The sequence below is a fragment of the Loxodonta africana genome, chromosome 14, assembly GCF_030014295.1.
Source record: "Loxodonta africana isolate mLoxAfr1 chromosome 14, mLoxAfr1.hap2, whole genome shotgun sequence".
Classification (NCBI taxonomy): Eukaryota; Metazoa; Chordata; class Mammalia; order Proboscidea; family Elephantidae; genus Loxodonta; species Loxodonta africana.
In genome coordinates this window covers 88,573,943-88,594,608 of record NC_087355.1, presented here as the reverse complement: position 1 = coordinate 88,594,608, position 20,666 = coordinate 88,573,943, and the positions used below count along the sequence as shown (strand labels likewise).

General features: G+C 45.0%; 1 protein-coding gene across 9 annotated transcripts in view; it reads left to right on the top strand.

Annotated features, from left to right (window-relative positions):
- PTK2 (protein tyrosine kinase 2) overlaps nucleotides 1–20,666 on the top strand; it is a 252,340-nt gene that overhangs the window by 209,325 nt on the left and 22,349 nt on the right. For all 9 annotated transcript variants that reach the window (XM_064268126.1, XM_064268121.1, XM_064268124.1 and 6 more), the window contains 4 exons: nucleotides 10,419–10,530; nucleotides 14,741–14,827; nucleotides 18,836–18,973; nucleotides 19,749–19,880. In XM_064268126.1, the coding sequence (XP_064124196.1) occupies nucleotides 10,419–10,530; nucleotides 14,741–14,827; nucleotides 18,836–18,973; nucleotides 19,749–19,880 (469 nt within the window). The remainder of the gene's footprint in view (nucleotides 1–10,418; nucleotides 10,531–14,740; nucleotides 14,828–18,835; nucleotides 18,974–19,748; nucleotides 19,881–20,666) is intronic.

Sequence of the window (20,666 nt, the reverse complement as noted above, 5' to 3'; positions counted from 1 at the left end):
GGTGTGCATGTGTGTCATCTACGTAAGTACCAGCACAGAAGATGCTTGAGGTGGAGGAGTTTAGCCAGGTGTTTGGGGTCATATGATCATGAAGGTTGAATTTTTCAAAGATGGTGACCTGTGGTATATTACTTAACCTCCCTGTAAAATACTACCCACATTCTTGTTTTCAGGATACAGTGAGACAGTGCGGCTAAACTGTAAGTTGTTTGTGGCTCACAGCAGGTACACACTAAGTGCCAGCTGCTTGACTAGTGGTAACAACAAAGCTTTTTCCGAAGATCTATGGGTTTATAAGATTATTACCTGGGGAGACAGAAAGTTACCAGTTACCATTAACCGTTCCTGGGAAAGAGGCTAATTATTTGAATTTCATTTTGAGATAAGCAGTCACAAAACTGTTAGGAGTTTGAGCTCTGGAGTCACACAGGTCTGAGTTGGAGTCCTGGCACCATCAACTCCTTGTCCTTGGAGAACATTGTTAAGCCTCGTTGTCTTTGTAAAACGGGGCTGCTTTCTAGGGCTGTTGTGGAATGTAAAGAAGGTGGTGTACATAGCCTACTTAGTACATAGAAGGTGCTTTCGAAGCGTCAGCTGTTATTACCAGATATCAAGATACAGCACCCATCTCTTTGGACACTCTATAGATGCCTTACAGAGACATGGGTTTTAAACTGTTCATTGGGAAGCAGCGTGTTACGTCAGTTGTATCAAATCCTGTTTGCTTCTTCAGTTGTCCTACAGTGTAAATGCTGAAGTAGAAGCTCCCAGTCTGATTAATGACACGCGGTTGCTTGTACTTCTCTGTGGGGTTTTTTTTTTTTTAAGTGGTTTTGTATTTGCTTCCAAAATTCCTTTCAAAGGTGGTGTCTAAATTCCTCCTTAGTCATCTTGCCAGTATTTGCCTTCCCTTTGCTGCTTAATCAGGTCTCCATACCTACAGGTGGTATCTAGAAGAGTCATCGGTGTTACCCTTACGTATGTCTTAAAATGCTCACAGCGTTTGATCTTTAAGGTATTTTTGGTTCTTAGCCTTACCAGTAATAAAAAGTAAATGTTGTTGTTCTGACTCAAAGTGACCCTGTATACAACAGAACGGAACATTGCCAAGTCCTGCACCATCGTCACAATCGTTGTTATGGTTGAGCCCATCGTTGGCAGCTACTGCGTCAATCCATCGCATTAAGGGTCTTCCTCTTTTTTGCTGACCCTCTACTTTACCAAGCCTGATGTCCTTCTCCAGGGACCGAGCCCTCCTGACAACATGTCCAAAGTATGTGAGACATAGTCTAGCTATCCTTGCTTCTAAGGAGCGTTTTGGTTGTACTTCTTCCAAGACAGATTTGTTCGTTCTTTTGGCAGTCTGTGGTGTATTTAGTATTCTTCTCCAACACCGCAATTCAAAGGCGTCAGTTCTTCTTCGGTCTTCCTTATTTGTCATCCAGCTTTCACATGCATGGGAGGCGATCGAAAATACCATGGCTTGGGTCAGGCGCACCTTAGTCTTCAAGGTGACATCCTTGCTTTTCAGCACTTTAAAGAGATGTTTTGCAGCAGATTTTCCCGATGCGATGGGTCTTTTGATTTCTTGACTGTGGCTTCCATGAGTGTTGATTGTGGATCCAAGTAAAATGAAATCCTTGACAACTTCAGTCTTTTCTCCTTTTATCATGATGTTGCTTATTGGTCCAGTTGTGAGGATTTTTGTTTTCTTTATGTTGAAGTGTGATCCATACTGAAGGCTGTGGTCTTTGATCTTCATTAGTAAGTGCTTCAAGTCCTCTTCCCTTTCAGTAAGCAAGGTTGTGTCATCTGCATAACGCAGGTTGTTGATGAGTCTTCCTCCAATCCTGATGCCCTGTCCTTCTTCATATAGTCCAGTTCCTCGGAGTATTTGCTCAGCATACAGATTGAATAGGTATAGTGAAAGGATACAGCCCTTACACACACCTTTCCTGACTTTAAACCACGCTGTATCCCCTTGGTCTGTTTGAGCAACTGCCTCTTGATCTATGAACAGGTTCCTCATGACCAGAATTAAGTGTTCTGGAGTTCCAATTCTAAAAAAGTAAGCAGTAAATAGTAGATCTAAGTTTAATAGAAACAAGTGAGATTCAAATGGCTTCTGCTGAACCTTCTGTCTCCACGACTGTTACCTAAGGGCCAGCCTTGCCCTTGACTGGTTCCCACCCACAGCAGACATGCAGAGTGTTGCATGCAGCTGTCACAGTTACACCGCCATAGTTTGGTTTTCTGTGAGGGAAGCAAATTTCCAGTGAGATTGAAATGTGTTTTCATAAAAACTGGTCTCTTTAGATTCACAGATCATTTTCACATTTATTACCTTATTTAAACTTCACAGCAACTCCTAAGGATGGGTATCATCACCATTTCACTCGAGGAACCTGAGGCTTAGAAAAGTCTTAGGACCTGCCCTGGACTCTACAGCTAACGGCCTCGTCTTCTGACTCTAAGACCAGCATTGTCTCCTGTTGATGTATCTCCATGTGCCCTCCTCTCACTTCATGGATCCCTGTCCCCCATCCTTCCTGTATTTCTCTGTGTCCTACTCAGTTCTCCTCACTTGTCTTGGTTTGTGAAAAGAGTCCTCTGACTAGATGAAGTCTACAATTACCTTTCAGCTGTAGGCCACGCATTTACTGTTAACAAGCCCCCAAACCCCACCTTCAGAACTCACAGCGAAATGCTTAGACTTACCCCAGTAGCCACCATAATTCCCTCCCATCAGTTCTGCTTCTGTTACCATTTCTCCTCTCCCCAGTTTTCTCTCTACTTGTTCTGAGTCCCCCTACACTGGGCTTTGCCTCCAGGGTTATCATCCCTAAAGCTTTAAAGAAGACTAGAGCAGACATGAATGCCCTTCTCTTCCTCTTCCGGAGAATGAAGTATCAGTCAGTGACTCTAGTTGCTTCCCTCCTCTACTTCAGCTAACAAAGGGACAAGGGAAAAGAATCGGACGGAAGAAAACAAGTTTAGGAACACTGGCTCCGTATCAACAGCCAAGTTAACGTGTACCTAAAGCCAAGGGAGAGAGAAGCAGGAGTCTTCTGTGGTTGGATCGTTAATTCTTGGCCAAGAGCCTTTGGTACTTTGAAGCCAGTAGCTTATCTCTGTACATACCTCTTTCTCTCCCTTAACCAAGCAAAACCAAAACCCGTTGCCATTGAGTCGATTCCAACTCCTAGCGATCCTACAGGACAGAGGAGAACTGCCCCCTAGGGTTTCCAAGGCAGTAATCGTTACAGGAGCAGGCTGCCACGTCTTTCTCCTGCAGAGCAGGTGGTGGGTTTGAACCACCGACCTTGTTGGTTAGCAGCTGAGTGCGTTAACACTGTGCCACCAGGGCTGCTTCCCCCGTAGCCGCCCCCTCCAAGTTCCGCATTCACTAATCTCTTTTGCGTCACATTTTTAGTGGCTGCTCTAGGACCTTCAGTGTGTGTGGTTAGCGTTTCACAGCCTGCTTAGAGTTCATAATTACACCTAATGTAAAATATGGGAACCTTGGTGGCGTAGTGGGTAAGTGCTGCGGCCGCTAACTAAAAGGTCGGCAGTTCAAATCAGCAGGCGCTCCTTGGAAACTCTACGTGGGACAGTTCTACTCTGTCCTTGTAGGGTCGCTATGAGTCGGAATCAACTCGACAGCAGTGGGTTTGGTTTTTTGTTTGTTTTCTAATGTAAAAAATAGAAAGCTTGCAACTCTAGCAATCCGGTATCCATCCCTTGATCCATTATGCCATGGCTGTCATATATATTACATTTCCGTGTGTCATTGATCCCACAAAAAAGATTATAATGTTTGCTTTAAACAGAATTTTAAAAAAAAGTTGGGGGGGATGGAATGGTCTTTCCCATTCACCCCAAGTTTACCAGTGTTCTTCATTCTTTCCTAAAAATTTTATTTCCATGTGGCTCCCAATCAGCTTGAAGAACTTTCTGTCACATTTCTTGTGGTGCAGATCTGTTGGTGGCAGGTTCCAGTAGTTTTGTTTTAAATGAAAATGTCCTTATTTTCACTGGTTATAGGATTCTGGTTTGACAGGGGTTTGAGTTTTTTGTTTCTTTCTTTCAATAAGAATTTTCCTCCACAGCCTACGGACTTATGTGGTTTCGAATGAGAAGTTAGTGGTCATTCACATCATCATGCTTCTGTATGCAGAGTGGCTGCCTTCACGGTTTTCTTTCTCTTTGTATTTCGGCAGCTGGACTAGGATGTGTCTGGATGTGGTTTTCACTGTATTGATCACGCTTGGACTTCACTGGACCTCCTGATTCTGTAAAGTTCTGTTTGTTTGTTTGAGCAGTCAGTGAACTTGGCTGATTTCAAATTCAAACTCTTTCTCCCTGCTGTGGGAGCCAGTTCAAATCTCAGCTCACTTCCAGCCTTAGCTGGGCTGCTTGGTGTCTGCCCTGTGTGTCCAGGTTCAGAGGTCAGCCAGAGACTTGGGTAGAATTTGAACACAGAATTTGGGGCTCCCCCCTCTGACTTTCTTATGATACCAGTCAGACAGGGGCGTGCCTCCTGGCTAGCAATGCCCTTCCCTTCTTCTAGTTCTTAGCTCCTTTCCAAAATCTGACTGCTTTGGGCTGCTCTCCCGTGCTTCCATATAGTTGTTCCTTACGTTCTAGCCAGGGTTTACAGTTGCTGTTTGCAAGAGGGTTGGTCAAATGAGAGTTCCTTATCCGTGCCAGAAATAGAAAGAGGTTACCATTTTAAAAGAAATCACTTTTTGTAGTTCTGGGGTGGGAAACACCACTACATCAAAATGCCATTTTTCCTGCAGTTTGAGGTCTCTGTATTCATGACCCTAGGTCTGCAGTCCGCTGCGCACTTTTGTCAGATGCCCGCGCCATAACGCTGTGGTTGGGGCAGTTGGCCATCTGCCACCCAGTGCCAGGTATGCCGTGCGCAGCCTCATCTCCAGTCCCAGACTGGTTTTCTGCAACGATACCAGGTTTTTTTTTTTGTTATTGTTGTTAGAAAGTTCAATTCCATTCCTTTGTGGTGAGGCAATGTTGGATAATTAGAAGAGATCGTGTTTCAAAATTGGTATTCCCATGAACTGGCCAAAACAAGTCATTTCTCTCTTGGCTTTTTTCCCGTCCAATTTTATTGCTGCTCTTTCTCTGGATATTTTCCAGATTAGCCTAAGTAGCTGTTAACCCATGCTAATCTTACGTCCAAAGCAAATTTTATGATGTCATCCCTTTGTTCAAGCAATCAAAGTCTAATCTTAAAAAAGAAAAAAGACAAGGTTCTCCTCGTATAAAAGCAGGAGTGCTGTTTTGTCGTTTCAAGAGCAGAGGAGTAGTAGCTAACTGTCAGGAAAAATGCTTACAGAAATAAAATTGACCAAAATGCCTTTCTTTCCTGGTGGTGTATAAGGCAGGTAAAAATATAGACTTAACTAACACTTAAAAGTTTTAATAAAAGTTTTTCGCATACTTTATTTCTGCACCCTTTCAACAGAGAGGGCAGGTGTTACACTGTCATTATCTGGATGAGGAAGCAGGGTGAAACAGGCAGGGTTGCTTGTAGTTACATAACTGCCCAGATGCAGCTTAATAGCTGTCACCCATTCTGGGATGGCTTCAACATCATTTACTCAGGAATTACTGGCCTTTTTGATTCCTGAGACCGGTCTGTGTTGGAGATTTGTTTTTATTTGTGTCATTGTTCAATATTGGAAACGAGAACTAGGAGACCACTTTCCTTCTTGCCGTCACGTATACCTCATAAGTGAAATCGTGTCTTGTTGTTCCGGAACAGAAATGTGGAAAGACCGCCGTGCCAGCTTGTGGAGACTGTGAGGGCACACTTCACAGAGAGAGCTGCCCTCCAGGAGAAGAGAATCAGTTCAGAGAAGTGCATCGCCTAAACGTTTTCATGTTGTTTGTGATACAAGTTGATTACTGGGATGACTCTTCTGTTAAAGTGAGGGAAGTGAAAAATAAAGTTAAAGCCAGCATGGAGCACTGTACTCCCCGCTTCACTATTCTCTTCCTAGATGGGACCCATGTATGAACAAAGACATGATTATCAAGTGTTCTGGCGTTTGTTAAATGAAAAGTCTTGTGTTTTATTCTTTCATCTGTTCGCAAGTTTAAGACCTAAAAACTACCATCTAGGAAGGAACATGAGGGCTTATTGCCAGTTCACATTAGGCAGCTAAAAGCTTGCAAGTGGAATGTATTGCTACTAAAAATATTTGCAGTTTGGGAAAATATGCTTAAATTTGACCTCCCTTGACACTCTAGTTTATTGCTCTGGGTTCCTCAGCAGCTGTAAAGACAGATCCAGAAATGTCTCTGTGAGCACTCCCACTCCATCTATGGAATGGTCTTCCCATTGTGAAAACAGATATTTCTGTGAGTTATTTATACTCTTGGCTACTCTGAACAACAGATTACGGTTTCCCAGAAGCATTGTGGCATGGTATTTTTGGTACGAGAAGGAAGTACAGAGGTCAAGGGAACACGTTTCCCAGTTGCCGTGGCATTCTTTGAGTAACGAGACCGGCCTGCTCAATAACATAGATACTGTAATATGCAGGAGAAGTCAGATTCATGTCTTAATGACCATAGGACACTCACAACGTGAGTCCCATAGAACAGAGAGCCCACAAACAGGTCTATTGTGCTTCCATTTTAAGGGCCAGATGATTGAGATTTTTAGAGCAGTTGCTGGAAACCTGCTAACCAGGAATGTGGTCCTCCTTGGCCCATGCATGGTCTCAGGCTGGACCCCTGCTCCCATGACCATCCTACAGAAAGCAGCCTGAGGTTCTTTCCGTGTGTGGGAAGCTTGGCTCTACTGAGGGTGGCTTCACTTGTTGATGCACCCGCTTTTCACTTACTAGGGTTCAGGGTCTGTGCTGATCCTGGGGCACAAAGATGGGTCTAGTGGGAGCAAAAGCCAGACAAACAGACATTTACAGTGCATTTTAACAAGAAGTCATCATGAGTCAGAGCCGACTAATGGCAGCTGACAGCAGCAATTGAGCTAAACAGGAGTTTCTTTGGGAACACATAGGAGAGGAACATAAGCCAGCCTCGAGGGAGTTGGGAGCTTCCAGGAAGACTTTCTGGAGGAACTGCTGTTGGACACCCCAGATGTAAGTCGTAGTTGGCCACGGCAAGGTGAGGACGGCATTCCAGGCGGGGAAGCCACATGAGGGGCCTGGAGAGCATCATGAGTTTGGGAACTACTGGAGAGAGAGGAGCAGTAGACACAAAAGAAGGAAAATGAAGCAAGAGAGGAAGGTTAATAATCCTGCTTTTAAGAACAGTGATAGTTACCTCGTGTGTCCACAGGTGTACACCAGCCCCTAGAAAATTAATATATGTTTAATCCTTGAGCAGCCTTTTGAGGTGCAGGTAGATAGAGGCGTGCCGTGTCCAAAAAGCTAAGATGCAACTTCCTTGAGCTTCCCCACATGGTAAATGACTGGGACCTGGTGAAGCTCTGTTAGCTCATACTAAGGTATCAACCCTCTATCCTTATAAATATTTATCAAGTTCAAAGGCACTGTATATCACTAGCGGGCATATTCCGCTGGTTTACTGAATTGATGACTAGTCATAATTATTGTATCACCAGGACTTCAGTAAGAGTTGGATAGATTTGCAAAAAGACATGGTTGCTTTTTGTACCTGCACCCAAACTCTAATTGGCTTTTAACTTGTTTGAGTTACTGGAAGCCCTTGTGGGAATGGCAGCCATTAGTTACAGGAGATACTATCTGACTGGGAGTTTTTAGCAGTTCTTTCCATTTTTAAAACATCTCATGTCTCAGAGCTCCTCACACAGACTCTAATTTTATTTCGATCTTCACAACAACCCCCGGAGACAGGCAGTTAGGGAGGTGTTTTCCCCATTTTGTGTGTGCGTCTCAGAGGACGGGGTAGTCTGTGGTCACACAGTCTGCCTGACAGAATTTGGACCTGAACTTGGTTGGAAGCCAAGCCCCACGCTTCTTCCACTGTGTCTTCCTGTTTCCCCAGTAAATCTATTCATCATCGATGAACCCCAGGTGCCCTTTTCTCAGCCAGGTCCCACGTCTCATGGATCAGGGTAGTGGGGCATATTCTGCATAGGTACAGCTTGTTCTTTGCATGTCTGCTATGTGGCAGGCACTGTCCCGTTCGTAGTTAGGCCAAAGTGTCTGTACAGTCATAAGTTTAAATACGTAGAGAATTAACATATAAAAGCATTTATCTCCGCATGAGGGATGGACGGTGCTGTTCTGCTTCCTTCACGTAATACTTGTGTTCTCAGGGCAAGTATCTAGCTGTGTTGTCTGCCCCTTTGGACTGTAGACCTCTCTCTGGGGTTCTTCCTGAGTTCCCGCAGCGCCCTTCACAGCTCCGAGGGTGCAGCATCTGTTCAGCCCCGGGCAGAGTGCTTCCCTCCCTCAGCTCACTCATAACACCATTGGATTGCTGTATTCTGACTCTTCTTTCCCTCAGACAGAGTGTCTCACGGCCTTGTTTATTGCTGGTATCTTGCACAAAGCAGGTCAGCAGGTCCTTATTGATGTAACTGAATGACCAACTCGCGACCAAATGCCCTGCCAGAAGCACTGAGTGGGACTGGCACATGCTCTTTATAAAAGTTGATCAGATGCTGTCCAGCCACTGTCTCAGTTAATCCTCTCAGCAGCCTGAGGTGAGCGCTCTTCTGCCTGCCCATGGGGAGAAAACTAGAAGCCAGGGCCGAGGCTGCCCAGGGAGCCCACTGCCCCCATGCCCCGGGGAGACGTTCATGGGCTTCAGATACTCCTCCTGGGCTCCATGTGCTTACCTACGCGGTGCCAGGTTCCCACAGTGCCGGCCCAGGGCAGGCGCCTCGCCAGCCTTTTGGGGCTGCCATGAAATTCTTGAACATTGTTGAAGGTTGTGCCATTCGTTTTCCCAGTCATGATCATCTAACTGGAGCAAGAAGGAAAGCAAAATCAGATTTTGGGGAGAGGAGATACTTGTGACTAAAAAGTTTTCTCAAGGGAAACATCCCCTTTTTAAAGAAAAGGGAAAGAAAACTAAATCCCTTACCTCTGTAGTAATGGCTTACTGACTCAGGGTAATTATGAAATAAATTCTGTCTGTCTTTTCCTGATTTAAAAGGTGATTGCATGTGTCGGGTTGTGTGAGAAACGGCCCACTGTAGCCTCGAGTCAAGGAGGAATGTATTTGTGAAGCGACTGAGCAAATTCCCAGATTAGAAAAGGCTCTGGCGCAGCTGATCTCACTGCTTTCATGAGTAACTCGGGGGGTTATTTACTGCACTCAGCCAGGAGGCCAAAACTCTGAATGAGCTTCATTATGAGAACGCTGGAGTCACAGGCTTGTAGGAAGGAGCTGCTTGCCACAGTTAGGACACAGGTTTCAGGGACCTGCCGGCCGACGAGCCCCATGGAACCCTCGGGGAAGGGGAACTTAGCCAGAGTCTAGCTCTGGTTGCATTCTGAGCCGTCGGAATGATGGCAGGCAGCCAGGACTGAGGAGCCGCGTTGCAGTCACAGAGGGGGCGTCCGCGGTGGCGGCGGCCGCAGTATGTAGGACTTCAGATAGCCTGGCGAGTAGTCACGGCAGGGGTAAGTAGCGGGTTCCTAACTCTGGTGTTGACAGTTTAAAGCAAACCGTGTTTTCTGAAGCACTTGTGAATGCTTTGCCTGTTTCCTTCCGTACTGGGCAGATGAAATGCTAGCTTAGCTGAAAGTTAGTAGGAAGGTTGTATTGGGCAGTTTAGGGAGATTTTGGCCAGATGGCCAGTTTGTCACCTAACGTGCTCAGGTATGGTAAAGCAGAGGGTCAGCTTAAAACATGAGGACCGTCTACAGGATGGACTGACGCTGTGCCTACAACAGTGGGCTCAAACAGCAATGATTGTGAGGATGGTGCAGGATCAGGCGGGGTTCTTTGTTGTGTTGTACACAGGGTCGCTGTGAGTCGGAACCGACTCGCTGGCACCCAACAACAACAACGTGCTGATGTAGGCACATTCTGTGGGCGCCTGTTTTCATGTGAAGATTCTGCGTCTTGCGACACATACCTGCTTGCTGACAGGCTGCCTGGGATTTCTCAGGGCGACTCCTGTGCTCAAGATAAACTTTGGCGTACAAGCATTTCATCCCGGCTCATCCTCAATTTCCCCCAACTTCTCCTTTTCTTACCAGCTGTCCTTTCTCACCTTCTGGCTGTGCTTTAAATGGACCAAGGCTATTCTAGAATCATTTTGTGAGGACTGGGAAACCTGACCCCCCTGTCCCACTGTGTGCAGGATTTGTTCTTTATTGTTATCACCCGCTGTTAGCCAACTGGTGTGCCTGAGATAAGTCGGGTGGGGGCTGTGGGGCCAACTCTGCTATCAGTGCCCCTAAAACCATGTGTTGTCTCCCTAGCACAATCCTGGAGGAAGAGAAGGTTCAGCAAGAAGAGCGCATGAGAATGGAGTCCAGAAGACAGGTCACAGTGTCCTGGGACTCTGGAGGGTCCGATGAAGCACCTCCCAAGGTAGAGAAGGCCCCCAGCCCAACCTTTGGAATCCTCGTACTCACTGTTGAGGCTAACGGTGCAGGCAGTTGTTACCTGTGCAGAGAGAGCCAGATGTCAGGTTTTTCTGAGAATAATCAATCTAACACAGACTCACCGTTTCTTACTTGCCCCTCCCCTGCATGTTATCCTTACCTGCCCTCACTCCCCTAGTTGGCATTTCAGATCTAGCCTGTGTTAAGCCGTGAACGATTCAGCGTGAGCTGAAAATGCTCCTCCTCTTCCTCTCTGTCTCCCTCCTTGCATGAGCGTCAGACTTTGCATGACACGCCAGACTTGGGGAGGATTGTCCTGTCAGTTATGGTTGTCCAAAGTCTCGCTCACAGCCAGGTCGAGGTGGAACCATCACATGGGCTCCGGCTAAGCCATGTGCGCGTTCAGTTATGCTTTATTTAAAAAAGAGCCAAATTCCACCTGACCCTATTCCTTGTTGCTATTGCTGAGAACTTTGGGCGTGTGTCTGCGTTTCCTCTTGTCTGTGGTGGTAGCTGGTGTAGGTGTGGGAACGGAGCCTTGGTGGAGTCTGCCCAGCGTCCCTCTGTGATCCCTTCCCAGCAGTCAGAGTCTGTCCCGCCACCTGGCTGTGCTGTGTGCCAGGGCGTCAGACCGTGTTGGCCCTTTGACGCCTTGCTCAGAGTAGGAATTCTGCACAGCCTTGTGCTTTCAATAGGATGGGCTTTTCACACACTGGCTAACTTGCCTCTTTGTGGCAAGCAAAGAGGTAACAGGCTTTTTTCCAGTTACATTTAGTAAAAAATTTGCTGTGAAGAAAATTTGACCATTATTTACTTTGTTTTCTTTTCTAAAAATGTTCAGAGATCTATTAAAGCAAAATGTTGATTTTTTTTTTTTTTTTTTTTAACAGTGATGCCTGAACTGAAGGAATTATATTTTGTGGTCAGCATTTTAAGCTGTGTAGCAGTGAACATCCCCACACATTTAGAATGAATACAGGTGGTTAACCTAGTGCTGCAGAATTTTGGAGGTGAAGGGCTCTGTAGTCAACCTCCTAACAGGAAAACCAAGGCACAGAGAAGGAAAACCACGTCGTCTGCTCCACGGCTGTCCCTTTGGGCTCGTTAGTCGTGGAACCAGAGTCTTTCCCTGTCACTGCTCTAGTTTAGCAATAAAAACATCCGTAGTTACTCACAGCAGGAGCCCGCGGCCCAGCATCCGAGGCCCTCCGCTTCCTGTTCGTGGGTTCACCTCTTTCCGTGGCAGCAGCACAGACATCCAGGATCGGAGGCAGGGTGGTCTTGGGCTGATATCTCAGGCTACCTCTGCTTAAATGTTTAAATCTGCTCGAGCTTCGGTTTTGTTTCAGAGTGTATGTTGTGAGGCTCTTTTCTGTACCTGGAAGTGTTCCACCTGACACCGGGGTTCGTTGTTTAAAACAAGTCAGCAAACTATAGCTGCTGATGATTTTTTGTTAACTAAAGTCTTGCTGGAACACAGCCACACCCATCTGTTTGTGTATTGCCCATCCTGGTTTCACACTAAAAGGCCGAGTTGAGTCTTTGGTACGGAGACAGCATGGCCTACAAACCCTAAAACATTTACTATTTGGCCCTTAAGGAAAAAGTTTGGCAACCCCTAGGTTAAAAGTTTAATGGCTAGAAAGTCGTCTACCGTGGCATACATGTGGTGTGGGTGCTGGAGTGGTTATAAACCAGCTCACTGCTCCTCCCAGGAGTCAGAATCCAGTCCTGAGTGCAGCGTTTGCTTTCTCGGTCTTCGTCTTTAGAGTCATGTTAAGAGGCCATTGTTTCTGAAGTGGTCGACCAGTGTTTCCTCTCGTAGGTCCCTCTGCCTTGTGAAGTGGGAATCCTGTGGATCCCTGTGCTTTTGGCAGTCTGCTCCTGTAAAGGTTTACAGCCTTGAAAACCATATGAAGCAGTTCTACTCTGTCCTATATGGTCACAATAAGCCGCAGTCAACTCTACGGCAGTGGGTTGGGAGTTTTTTGTGTGTGTGGTTTTTGTGGTTGTTGATGATTCTGCCTGTGGTATCTTAGGACAGTTAAATTCACTTACATTTCTTAACCTCAAGTAGGAGCTAAGGCTTTTGTGGGTAACTTCTGTGGAAAATAGAGAACATTTTTAATGTGGCTTAATTGGAGTGTTAAAGGGAAGTATTTTTCCTCCCCAATCAAGATTCAAAAAAGCATTGTACTTATTAAAAATGTTACTGAGCTCTTCATTTGTACTTAATGCCAGTTTTTCACCAAGTCATAGTCTTTGGAGACGTTTGTTTGAGGAGAGCCCAGCATGGGGGAAGAGCCCAGCTCCCTGCCACGGAGGCTGCCCCACAGGTCCTGTTACTGTGCAGTGCCTCAGAACAGCAGTTCTTAAGAGTAGTTCTCAGACTGCTGGTGTTCCCCGGGGCATTGCAGTGGGTCCAGGAGATCAAAACAGTGTCCGTAACAGTCCTGAAATGCTCTGTGCTTTTCCCACCGTGTGGCTATTTGCTTTGACAGTGAGGTAGCAATGGCAGGAAGACAGCTTGTGCGTGCGTTATCAGGAATCAGAGAGTGGTGCCAAACCGCCCAGCTATCACTGTCTTCTTCATGCCATGCTTCCACAATAAGGAAGACAGGCCAGTTTGTTTAAGAATGTCCTGAATGAAGCAGTAAACAGTATTTATTTCATTAAATCTGGACTTTTGACTCTGTCTGTTAAGATTCTGTGTGAGGAAATGAGCTGGGAAGCTGCCTGGACCAGCAGGCACTGGGAACTTAACCATTAACAGTCACTCCCTGTTTCCCCTTCCCCGGTTCTGGGCAACCACTAGTCTACTTCATGTCTCTATAGATTTGCCTTTTCTGAACGTTCCTGTGGATTGAATCATAAAATATGTGGCTTTTTGTGTCCAGTTCCTGTCACTTCGTAAATGTTTTCAGGGTTCATGCATGTTGTGGCATGTATCAGAAGTTCGTTCCTTTTTACGGCTGAGTACTATTCCACTGTATGGATATACCATTCATCAATATATTGATGTACACTGGGATTGTTCGTACTTTTTACCTATCAGTAAATAATGCTCCTTTGAACTTCCACGTGGGAGTTTTTGTGTGGACATGTTTTTATTTCTCTTGGGTATATCTAAGAGTGGCATTGCTAAATTACGTGGGAACTCTATGTTTAACTTTTTGAGGAACTATCAGACTGTTCTCCACAGCAACTGTATTATTTTACATTTCCACCAGTAATGTATGAAGGTTTCAATTTGCTTATCTTGTTAGCACTTGTTACTGTCTTTTTTTACTTTAGCCATCCTAGTAAATATGAGGAAACCCTGGTGGCGTCGTGGTTAAGTGCTACGGCAGCTAACCAAAAGGTCGGCAGTTCAAATCCACCAGGCGCTCCTTGGAAACTCCACGGGGCAGTTCTACTCCATCCCTTAGGGCCACTATGAGTCGGAATCGACTCTACGGCAGCGGGTACGGCACGGTAGTGAATATGAAGTGGTATCTCCCTGTGGTTTGGATTAGTGTTTCCCTAATGACTAAAGATGTTGTGAGCAGCTTTTCATGTGCTTTTTGGCCATTTATAGATCTTCTTTGGAGCAGTGTCTATTCAGATCCTTTGCCCATTTTTTAATTGGGTTGTTTGTCTTTTTATTGTTGAGTTGTAAGAGTTCTTTATATATTCTAGATAAAAGTCCCTTATCAAATATGATTCACAAGTATTTTCTCGCATTCTGTGAGTTTTCTTTTTGTTTTCTTCTTGGTGTCCTTTGCAGAAAAGTTTACAATTTCAATGATGTTCAGTTTATCTATTTTTTCTTTGGTTACTCATGCTTTTGGTGCCATAGCTAAGAAACCTAATCTCAGGTCACAAAGGTTTACTCCTATGCTTTCTTCTAAGAGTTTCATAGTTTCAGCTCTACGCTTAGGCCTGTGATCCATCTTGCATTGATTTTGTGTATGATATGAGGGAGGGTCCAGCTTCACGCTTCTACATGTGGAGATCACGTTGTCCCACCGCCATTTGTCAAAAAGGCTGTTCTTTCTTCATTGTCTTGGCACCCTTGTTGAAATTAACATCTTTCATTGTTCTTTCAGCTAAGCTCTTGCAGAGAAGTATCTTTTTCCATTCTTTTCAACAAAACATAGATTTACCAAAATAATCAAAGTACTCATTCATCTGGTACTCTGTTGATTTGTTCACAGCCCAGCAGACCTGGTTATCCCAGTCCGAGGTCAAGTGAAGGATTTTATCCCAGCCCACAGCACGTGGTACAAACCAATCATTACCAGGTATACTAGTCATTGCAGATGCAAAACAAGTTATTTTATTCTGTGGCACTTTTTGGGGGGGGGTGGGCGGGTACCGTGTATATGTTTATAATTTGTATTTAAGTATTTATGAATGTGATTTGGTAAACAAAAAGCTAAGAAAGTAGTCTTGACCTAACAATTGTCTGAGTGAATGTTGTCTTGACATCCTGTGTGAAGGACTTTCATCTGTCTTAATGCAGCTGGGCCAGATGTCCCATCTCCAGCTCTTAGATCCACTTTCTCCCACCTCCCCTGGTAAGGTGCAGGATGAGCCCAGTGGGTACATTCTATTTAGAGGTAACACCAAACTGGGTAGTTTTTCTGAATAAAATTGAAAACTCACTTCACAGATACCAGACAAGAGTCCATATGGACAAGTGTGGAAGGAGGGGGTGTTAGACTTACAGGCAGGTGACCTGTGGACATTAGAAAAGGTTAGCCATGAAAGGGAAGGAGCGGAAGCAGAGTCAGCAATAGGGGTTTTTTGTTTGCTTGTTTGTTTGTTTGGAGAGAAGGTGTTAGCTTTTATTATTTTATTATTGAGGTCTGATTTACTTACAGTAAAACACACAAATCTTAGTTTTGACAAACTGTACATAAGTGTATTCCATGCCTCCATCGAGATGTAGAACGTTTCTATAAGCCCAGAAAGTTCCCTCATGCCCTTTCCCCAGTCAGCCCTCTAAAAAAACTACCCTAGAAACAACTGCTCTTCGGAGTTCTGTCCCCAGGGATTAGTTGTGCCTGTTCCAGAATTCTTTGTGAATGGTACATACAGTATGTGCTCCTGTATTCAGCTTCTTACACTCACTGAGGTGCCTGTGAGGGTCAGAAGACCTCTTGGGGGGGTGTCTGTAGTTCCTTTGTATTGCTGAGAAGCATTCCATTGTAGGACTGTGCCCCAGTTTCTTTACTGATAATAGTGTTTTGTTTTGTCTTTAAAAAGAAGATGAACGAAGGGCTGACTCATTAGGGGGAGAGTAAGTGGGAGTATGGAGTAAGGTGTATATAAGCTTGTACGTGACAGACTGACTTGATTTGTAAACGTTCACTTAAAGCTCAATAAAAATTATATAATAAAAAAAAAAAGAACAGAGGAATCTGTCAGATGGTTCTCAGGAAATAGAATATTACCCTGTAATTTGTATCAGTGTGGCTTTATTGTAGTAGTGCCTTGTCTGTAACAGGGCTCTGTAAGATATTTATAGCTGGTTGATGATGATAGTTGTGATCACCAGCCTTTAATAGAAAGTGGTTAATTGATAGGCATTCAATGACGAATACCTAAAAACAAATTTAAAAAAATAATAAAATAGATCCTCGAAAATTTTCCCTGGAGAGGAAAAAGCCAAAAGTTCACTTAACTATCTTCCTTGCTGTGGTTTTCTGAGTTTACTGAAAGGGAAACTCATTCTTTTCCTACCTCCCTCCCAGAGTTACGGAAGGCCAGATGAGCACATTTGTAGTCCTTTACATATCTCTAAAATAGGGATTAAGTTTTAAGGCCCCTTTTGCATCGATGTGAGCAGAAAGCCTTATCTGTTGGTACTAGGCTGCCAATAAAAAATGTGGGCCTGCTTGTTATTAGGAAAGACCACATGTCTGTGGTGGTTTCAGCTGGTGAAACTGGGTAAATTTCAGCCCTGCCTGCTGCCTCCCAGCTCCAGTGCACTGATTCTCAAGTGGACCCAGGAACAGTACCTTTCTACTAAGTCCTCAGGTGATTGTTGTGCAGGTGATCCAGAACCATGTTTTGGGAGACACTGTTCTGAGATGCTCATCTGCCTGGAGGGAGGGGAGTGAGTCATCTGGATCTCCAGGGCACTTACTTACTCAGCGGGCAGGCGCCAGTACTTGTCCTCCGTGCCCGGTACTGTACCAGGCTCTGTGAGCAGAAATGACAGACACTCCCCTCCCTCAAGGGAGGAGCTCATCGGCTTCTTAAACTCACTGCGAAGGAAGCGAATGGCCCGGCCACCTCAGTGAGTCTAGATTTCCAGTTCCCCCGTGGCAGAGTCTGTCCCCACCATGATGGATGAATCCCTGACCCAGGGGCCTGAGGAAAAGAAGACCTAAAGCTGCAGTTCTTGAGACCTGGGCCTCTAGCAGGCACCAGGAGGCGTAGGTCCCAGGACAGTCCCCTCTTCTCCCCTCCCATCAGTGCCTGGCGATGCAGAAAGCAGAGCCCAGTGGCACTGAGAGGAGCCTGACACCAGAATCCTTCCAGGGCAAACATGGCGGTGCCCTGCTTCCTGAGGCAGGCCATGAACAGAGAAGGCGCATTATCCCTGCAGGCCAGGCTCCCTTCAGGGTTCAGCATATGGCTGTGGCAAGTCAGTCCCAAGCCACCTTTATGACCTGGGGACGTGATCCCACATGGGGTGCACGGCCCGCACTGGAATGGGAGGCCTGAGAGAAGGGTTTGTCTCTCTCGTGTCAGGGCCTGGAAGGTGCGCACATGAGAGTAGGGCGCAGGGAGAATATAAAAACGTTCATTTGTCCAAGCTGCAAGTCCCCTCATCTCGGAAGTGAGACCAGCTACAGGAGGCTCCTTGGGATCATTTTATGTTCCTTTTTAGCCCAAAATGCCTGTTTAATTCTTTCACCTAGTTGGTGTTACTTAGAAAACTGCCTTAAATCACTTGAAACGTGTTTCATGAAAATTCCTAAAAGTTCTCTGGCAGTACCATGTCTCTTTGACCACAAATAGTTGGAATAGAGTGTTCTGCATTTGGTTTTTTATCTTTAAAATACTTTCATTCAAATAAACTGTGAGAACTGCCTGTACATTGTATTTGAAAGTGTGTAAATTACACATAATGTAGAAATTTGGTATAAATCAATGCCTAGAGACCTAACACGCACAAAACCTTTGTTGAAGGGTGTATAGGTGTGTGTTAGGGCCATTTTGAAACATTAATTTGGATGTGCTTTTCTCATTAAGCCTTGACATTTTCCTCCATGTCCTCCTCAGTGTCTTTTCCCTGCCTCATTCATCCTTGTTAGAACTTGAAGGTGTGACTTACTACAAGGTGGAGTTGATCTGCCTGTCCTTCTCCCATTCAGCCCCTGGTTCAAAGAGAACAAAGACTGGGCTCTTTTGTCTGTTCTCATTGCAGGTGGTTAGCGGTAGGTTAGGCAGGAAAGGGGAATTCAGAGCAGGCATGGCTGAGCCACTTTTATGGCCTCCTTTGGCTTTTGCAGAAACCCTGGTAGCATAGTGGTTAAGAGCTACGGCTGCTAACCAAACGGTCGGCAGTTTGAATCCACCAGGCACTCCTTGGAAACCATATGGGGCAGTTCTACTCCGTCCTATAGGGTCGCTATGAGTCAGAATCGACAACAACGGGTTTGGTTTTTGTTTGGTTTTTGCATCCAAGGGGAGTCTGCCCAACGTTGCATTGAGTATTCATAAAATTCCCAAATTATTGCTGATTCCCTAGTATGTGTTAGTTGTCCATTGCACCTGTAACAGTTCCCACTAACTTAGTGGCTTAAAACAGCACAAGTTTATTATCTTACAGTTCTATAGGTCAGAAGGTCGAGCACCTGTCTCCCTGGGGTAAAATGAAGGTGTCCGGGGGCTGCATTCCTTTCTAGAGGCCACTTACATTCCTTAGCTTGTGGCTCCTTCATCCACCTTCAAATACAGCAGCGTAGCATCTCTGACCGTTCTACTGTAGTCACGTAGTCACTCTCTTCTTCTGCCTCCCTTTTCCACTTTTAAGGATCCGTATGATTTCATTAGGCCCGCCAGATAATCCTGGATAATCTCCCTGCGTCTGAGACCTTAACTTGATAACATCTGCAAAATTCCTTTTACCACGTAAGGGAACATATCCACAGGCTCTAGGGATTAGGACATGGATGTCTTTGGGGGCTCATTATCCTGCCTGCCACAGTATTCTGTTATTTTTGTGCGTAAAGCAGAGCTGTGCAGAAATCCACTTGTGTCAGAGTGTTACCCGGCTTCCCGCCTGTTCACAGGTCTCTGGCTACCCTGGCTCCCATGGAATCACAGCCATGGCTGGCAGCATCTACCCGGGCCAGGCCTCTCTTCTGGACCAAACAGACTCGTGGAATCACAGACCTCAGGAGGTATCAATGTGGCAGCCCAACGTGGAGGTAAGTTGGTGTTCTTGAACTTCAGTCTGTTAACTGGTAATGCTTGGCTCAAGGTACGTTTTATTTCTAAAATCCTAAAGATCACTTGGTTTTGATGACTGAATTCGAAGATGAAGGTAAGATCATCTCAGTGCTTTCTGGTTTGGTGGATATATTTTTACTAAAAGAAATGCCCAAGGAGAGATGCTGAAATCATTAGCCTGCTCATTTGAAAGGGAGAGCCCTAAGTTGAACACAATTAGCATATACATGAGGTCAAAGAAGAAATGGGAAAACAGAGCCTCCAGCTCTGTGGACCATGTTAAGTTTTACTAAATTTTCCTGGTAAAGCCAAGAGTTATCAACCACCCCTATAAGTTTGAAAGTTATTGCTTTGAATGGAAGGGCGTCTGTAGTTGTCTGCTACACATGGTCTTTTCCTTAGAGTAACTGTTCAATGGCTGCTGAAGACTCCACGGTGTGTGTACATCATACTTAATCCTTCTTCTTACTTCTAATTCACTCTTTGTGATAATGCTTTCTTTGCACGTATCTTTAATTATTTCTTTAAATTCCTGAAAGTGGATTTGTGAGCTAAACGTTGTGTAATTTTAAAGATGCTCAGCACATTATTAAATTGCAACCTCCCAAAGAGTTGTTCCCCCAGCAGTATGAGAGACCCTATCTCTGCCACCCTCACTAGTTTGCTTAATGTTTTTGAAAGACACACAGAAAGGTGTAGGGGCGTTGTGAACAGGCGTCTGAGATTGGACGTGCTGTTTTAACTCTTCCGCAGGACTCTGCAGCATTGGACATGCGAGGAATTGGGCAGGTACTGCCAGCCCACCTGATGGAAGAGCGGCTGATCCGACAGCAACAGGAGATGGAAGAAGACCAGCGCTGGCTGGAGAAAGAGGAGAGATTCCTGGTAATTGTGTCACGGAAATGTTTCTCCCACCTTGTAAGCCCTGTTATGATCTGCTCTGTGGCCAGTGACTGCAAAAGTTCATCTTTTCCAAGGCAAGAGAGAGCAGAAAACCATGACTGGGGATTTAAATCCTGGTTCTGCCACTTCCTAGCTGTGTGACCTTGGGAAATTCTGTGACCTTTCTGTGCCTCTACTACCTCACCTTTAAAGCAGGGAAAATGACGGCACCTGTTACATACGGTGACTAAGAGGTTTAGAACCTGAAACAAGGTGAGCCCTCAGTTCCTGCTAGCTTTTTTTTTTTTTTAATTCAAAAGCCAGTGTAAAAGCCACCCTAAGACTTCTTTAGCCTTTCATTCTGAATTTTTTCAACCATGTAGAAAAGTTGCTCTTTGGTGGTTACCCATTTGAATAGTGGGTAGCATTTTGCCATCCTTGCTTTATCTGCAAAAAAAAAATTTTTTTTTTTTTTAATGGGGTAGGTGCTGTTGGTTGGTTAGTTTGCTCACCCACTGCAGGATGACGGCCCTTGGTCCCGTGATAGTCCATCGTGCATCTCCTAAAAGCAAGAACATGCTACCTAACTATGCTGTCACTGCATTGGGAATATTTTTAAATAACTGAATTTAATTAGTTATTAAACTAATCCCACCACTTGAACACAAAAAAAATCACATTTTTTTTTGCTGCTTTCTAATCCTTATCTCTGTGGAGACTTAATTTCTGCCTGGTATATGGAATATTTTGTTTCCTGTTTTCCCATTTGTATCATCTTTTTCACTTTCT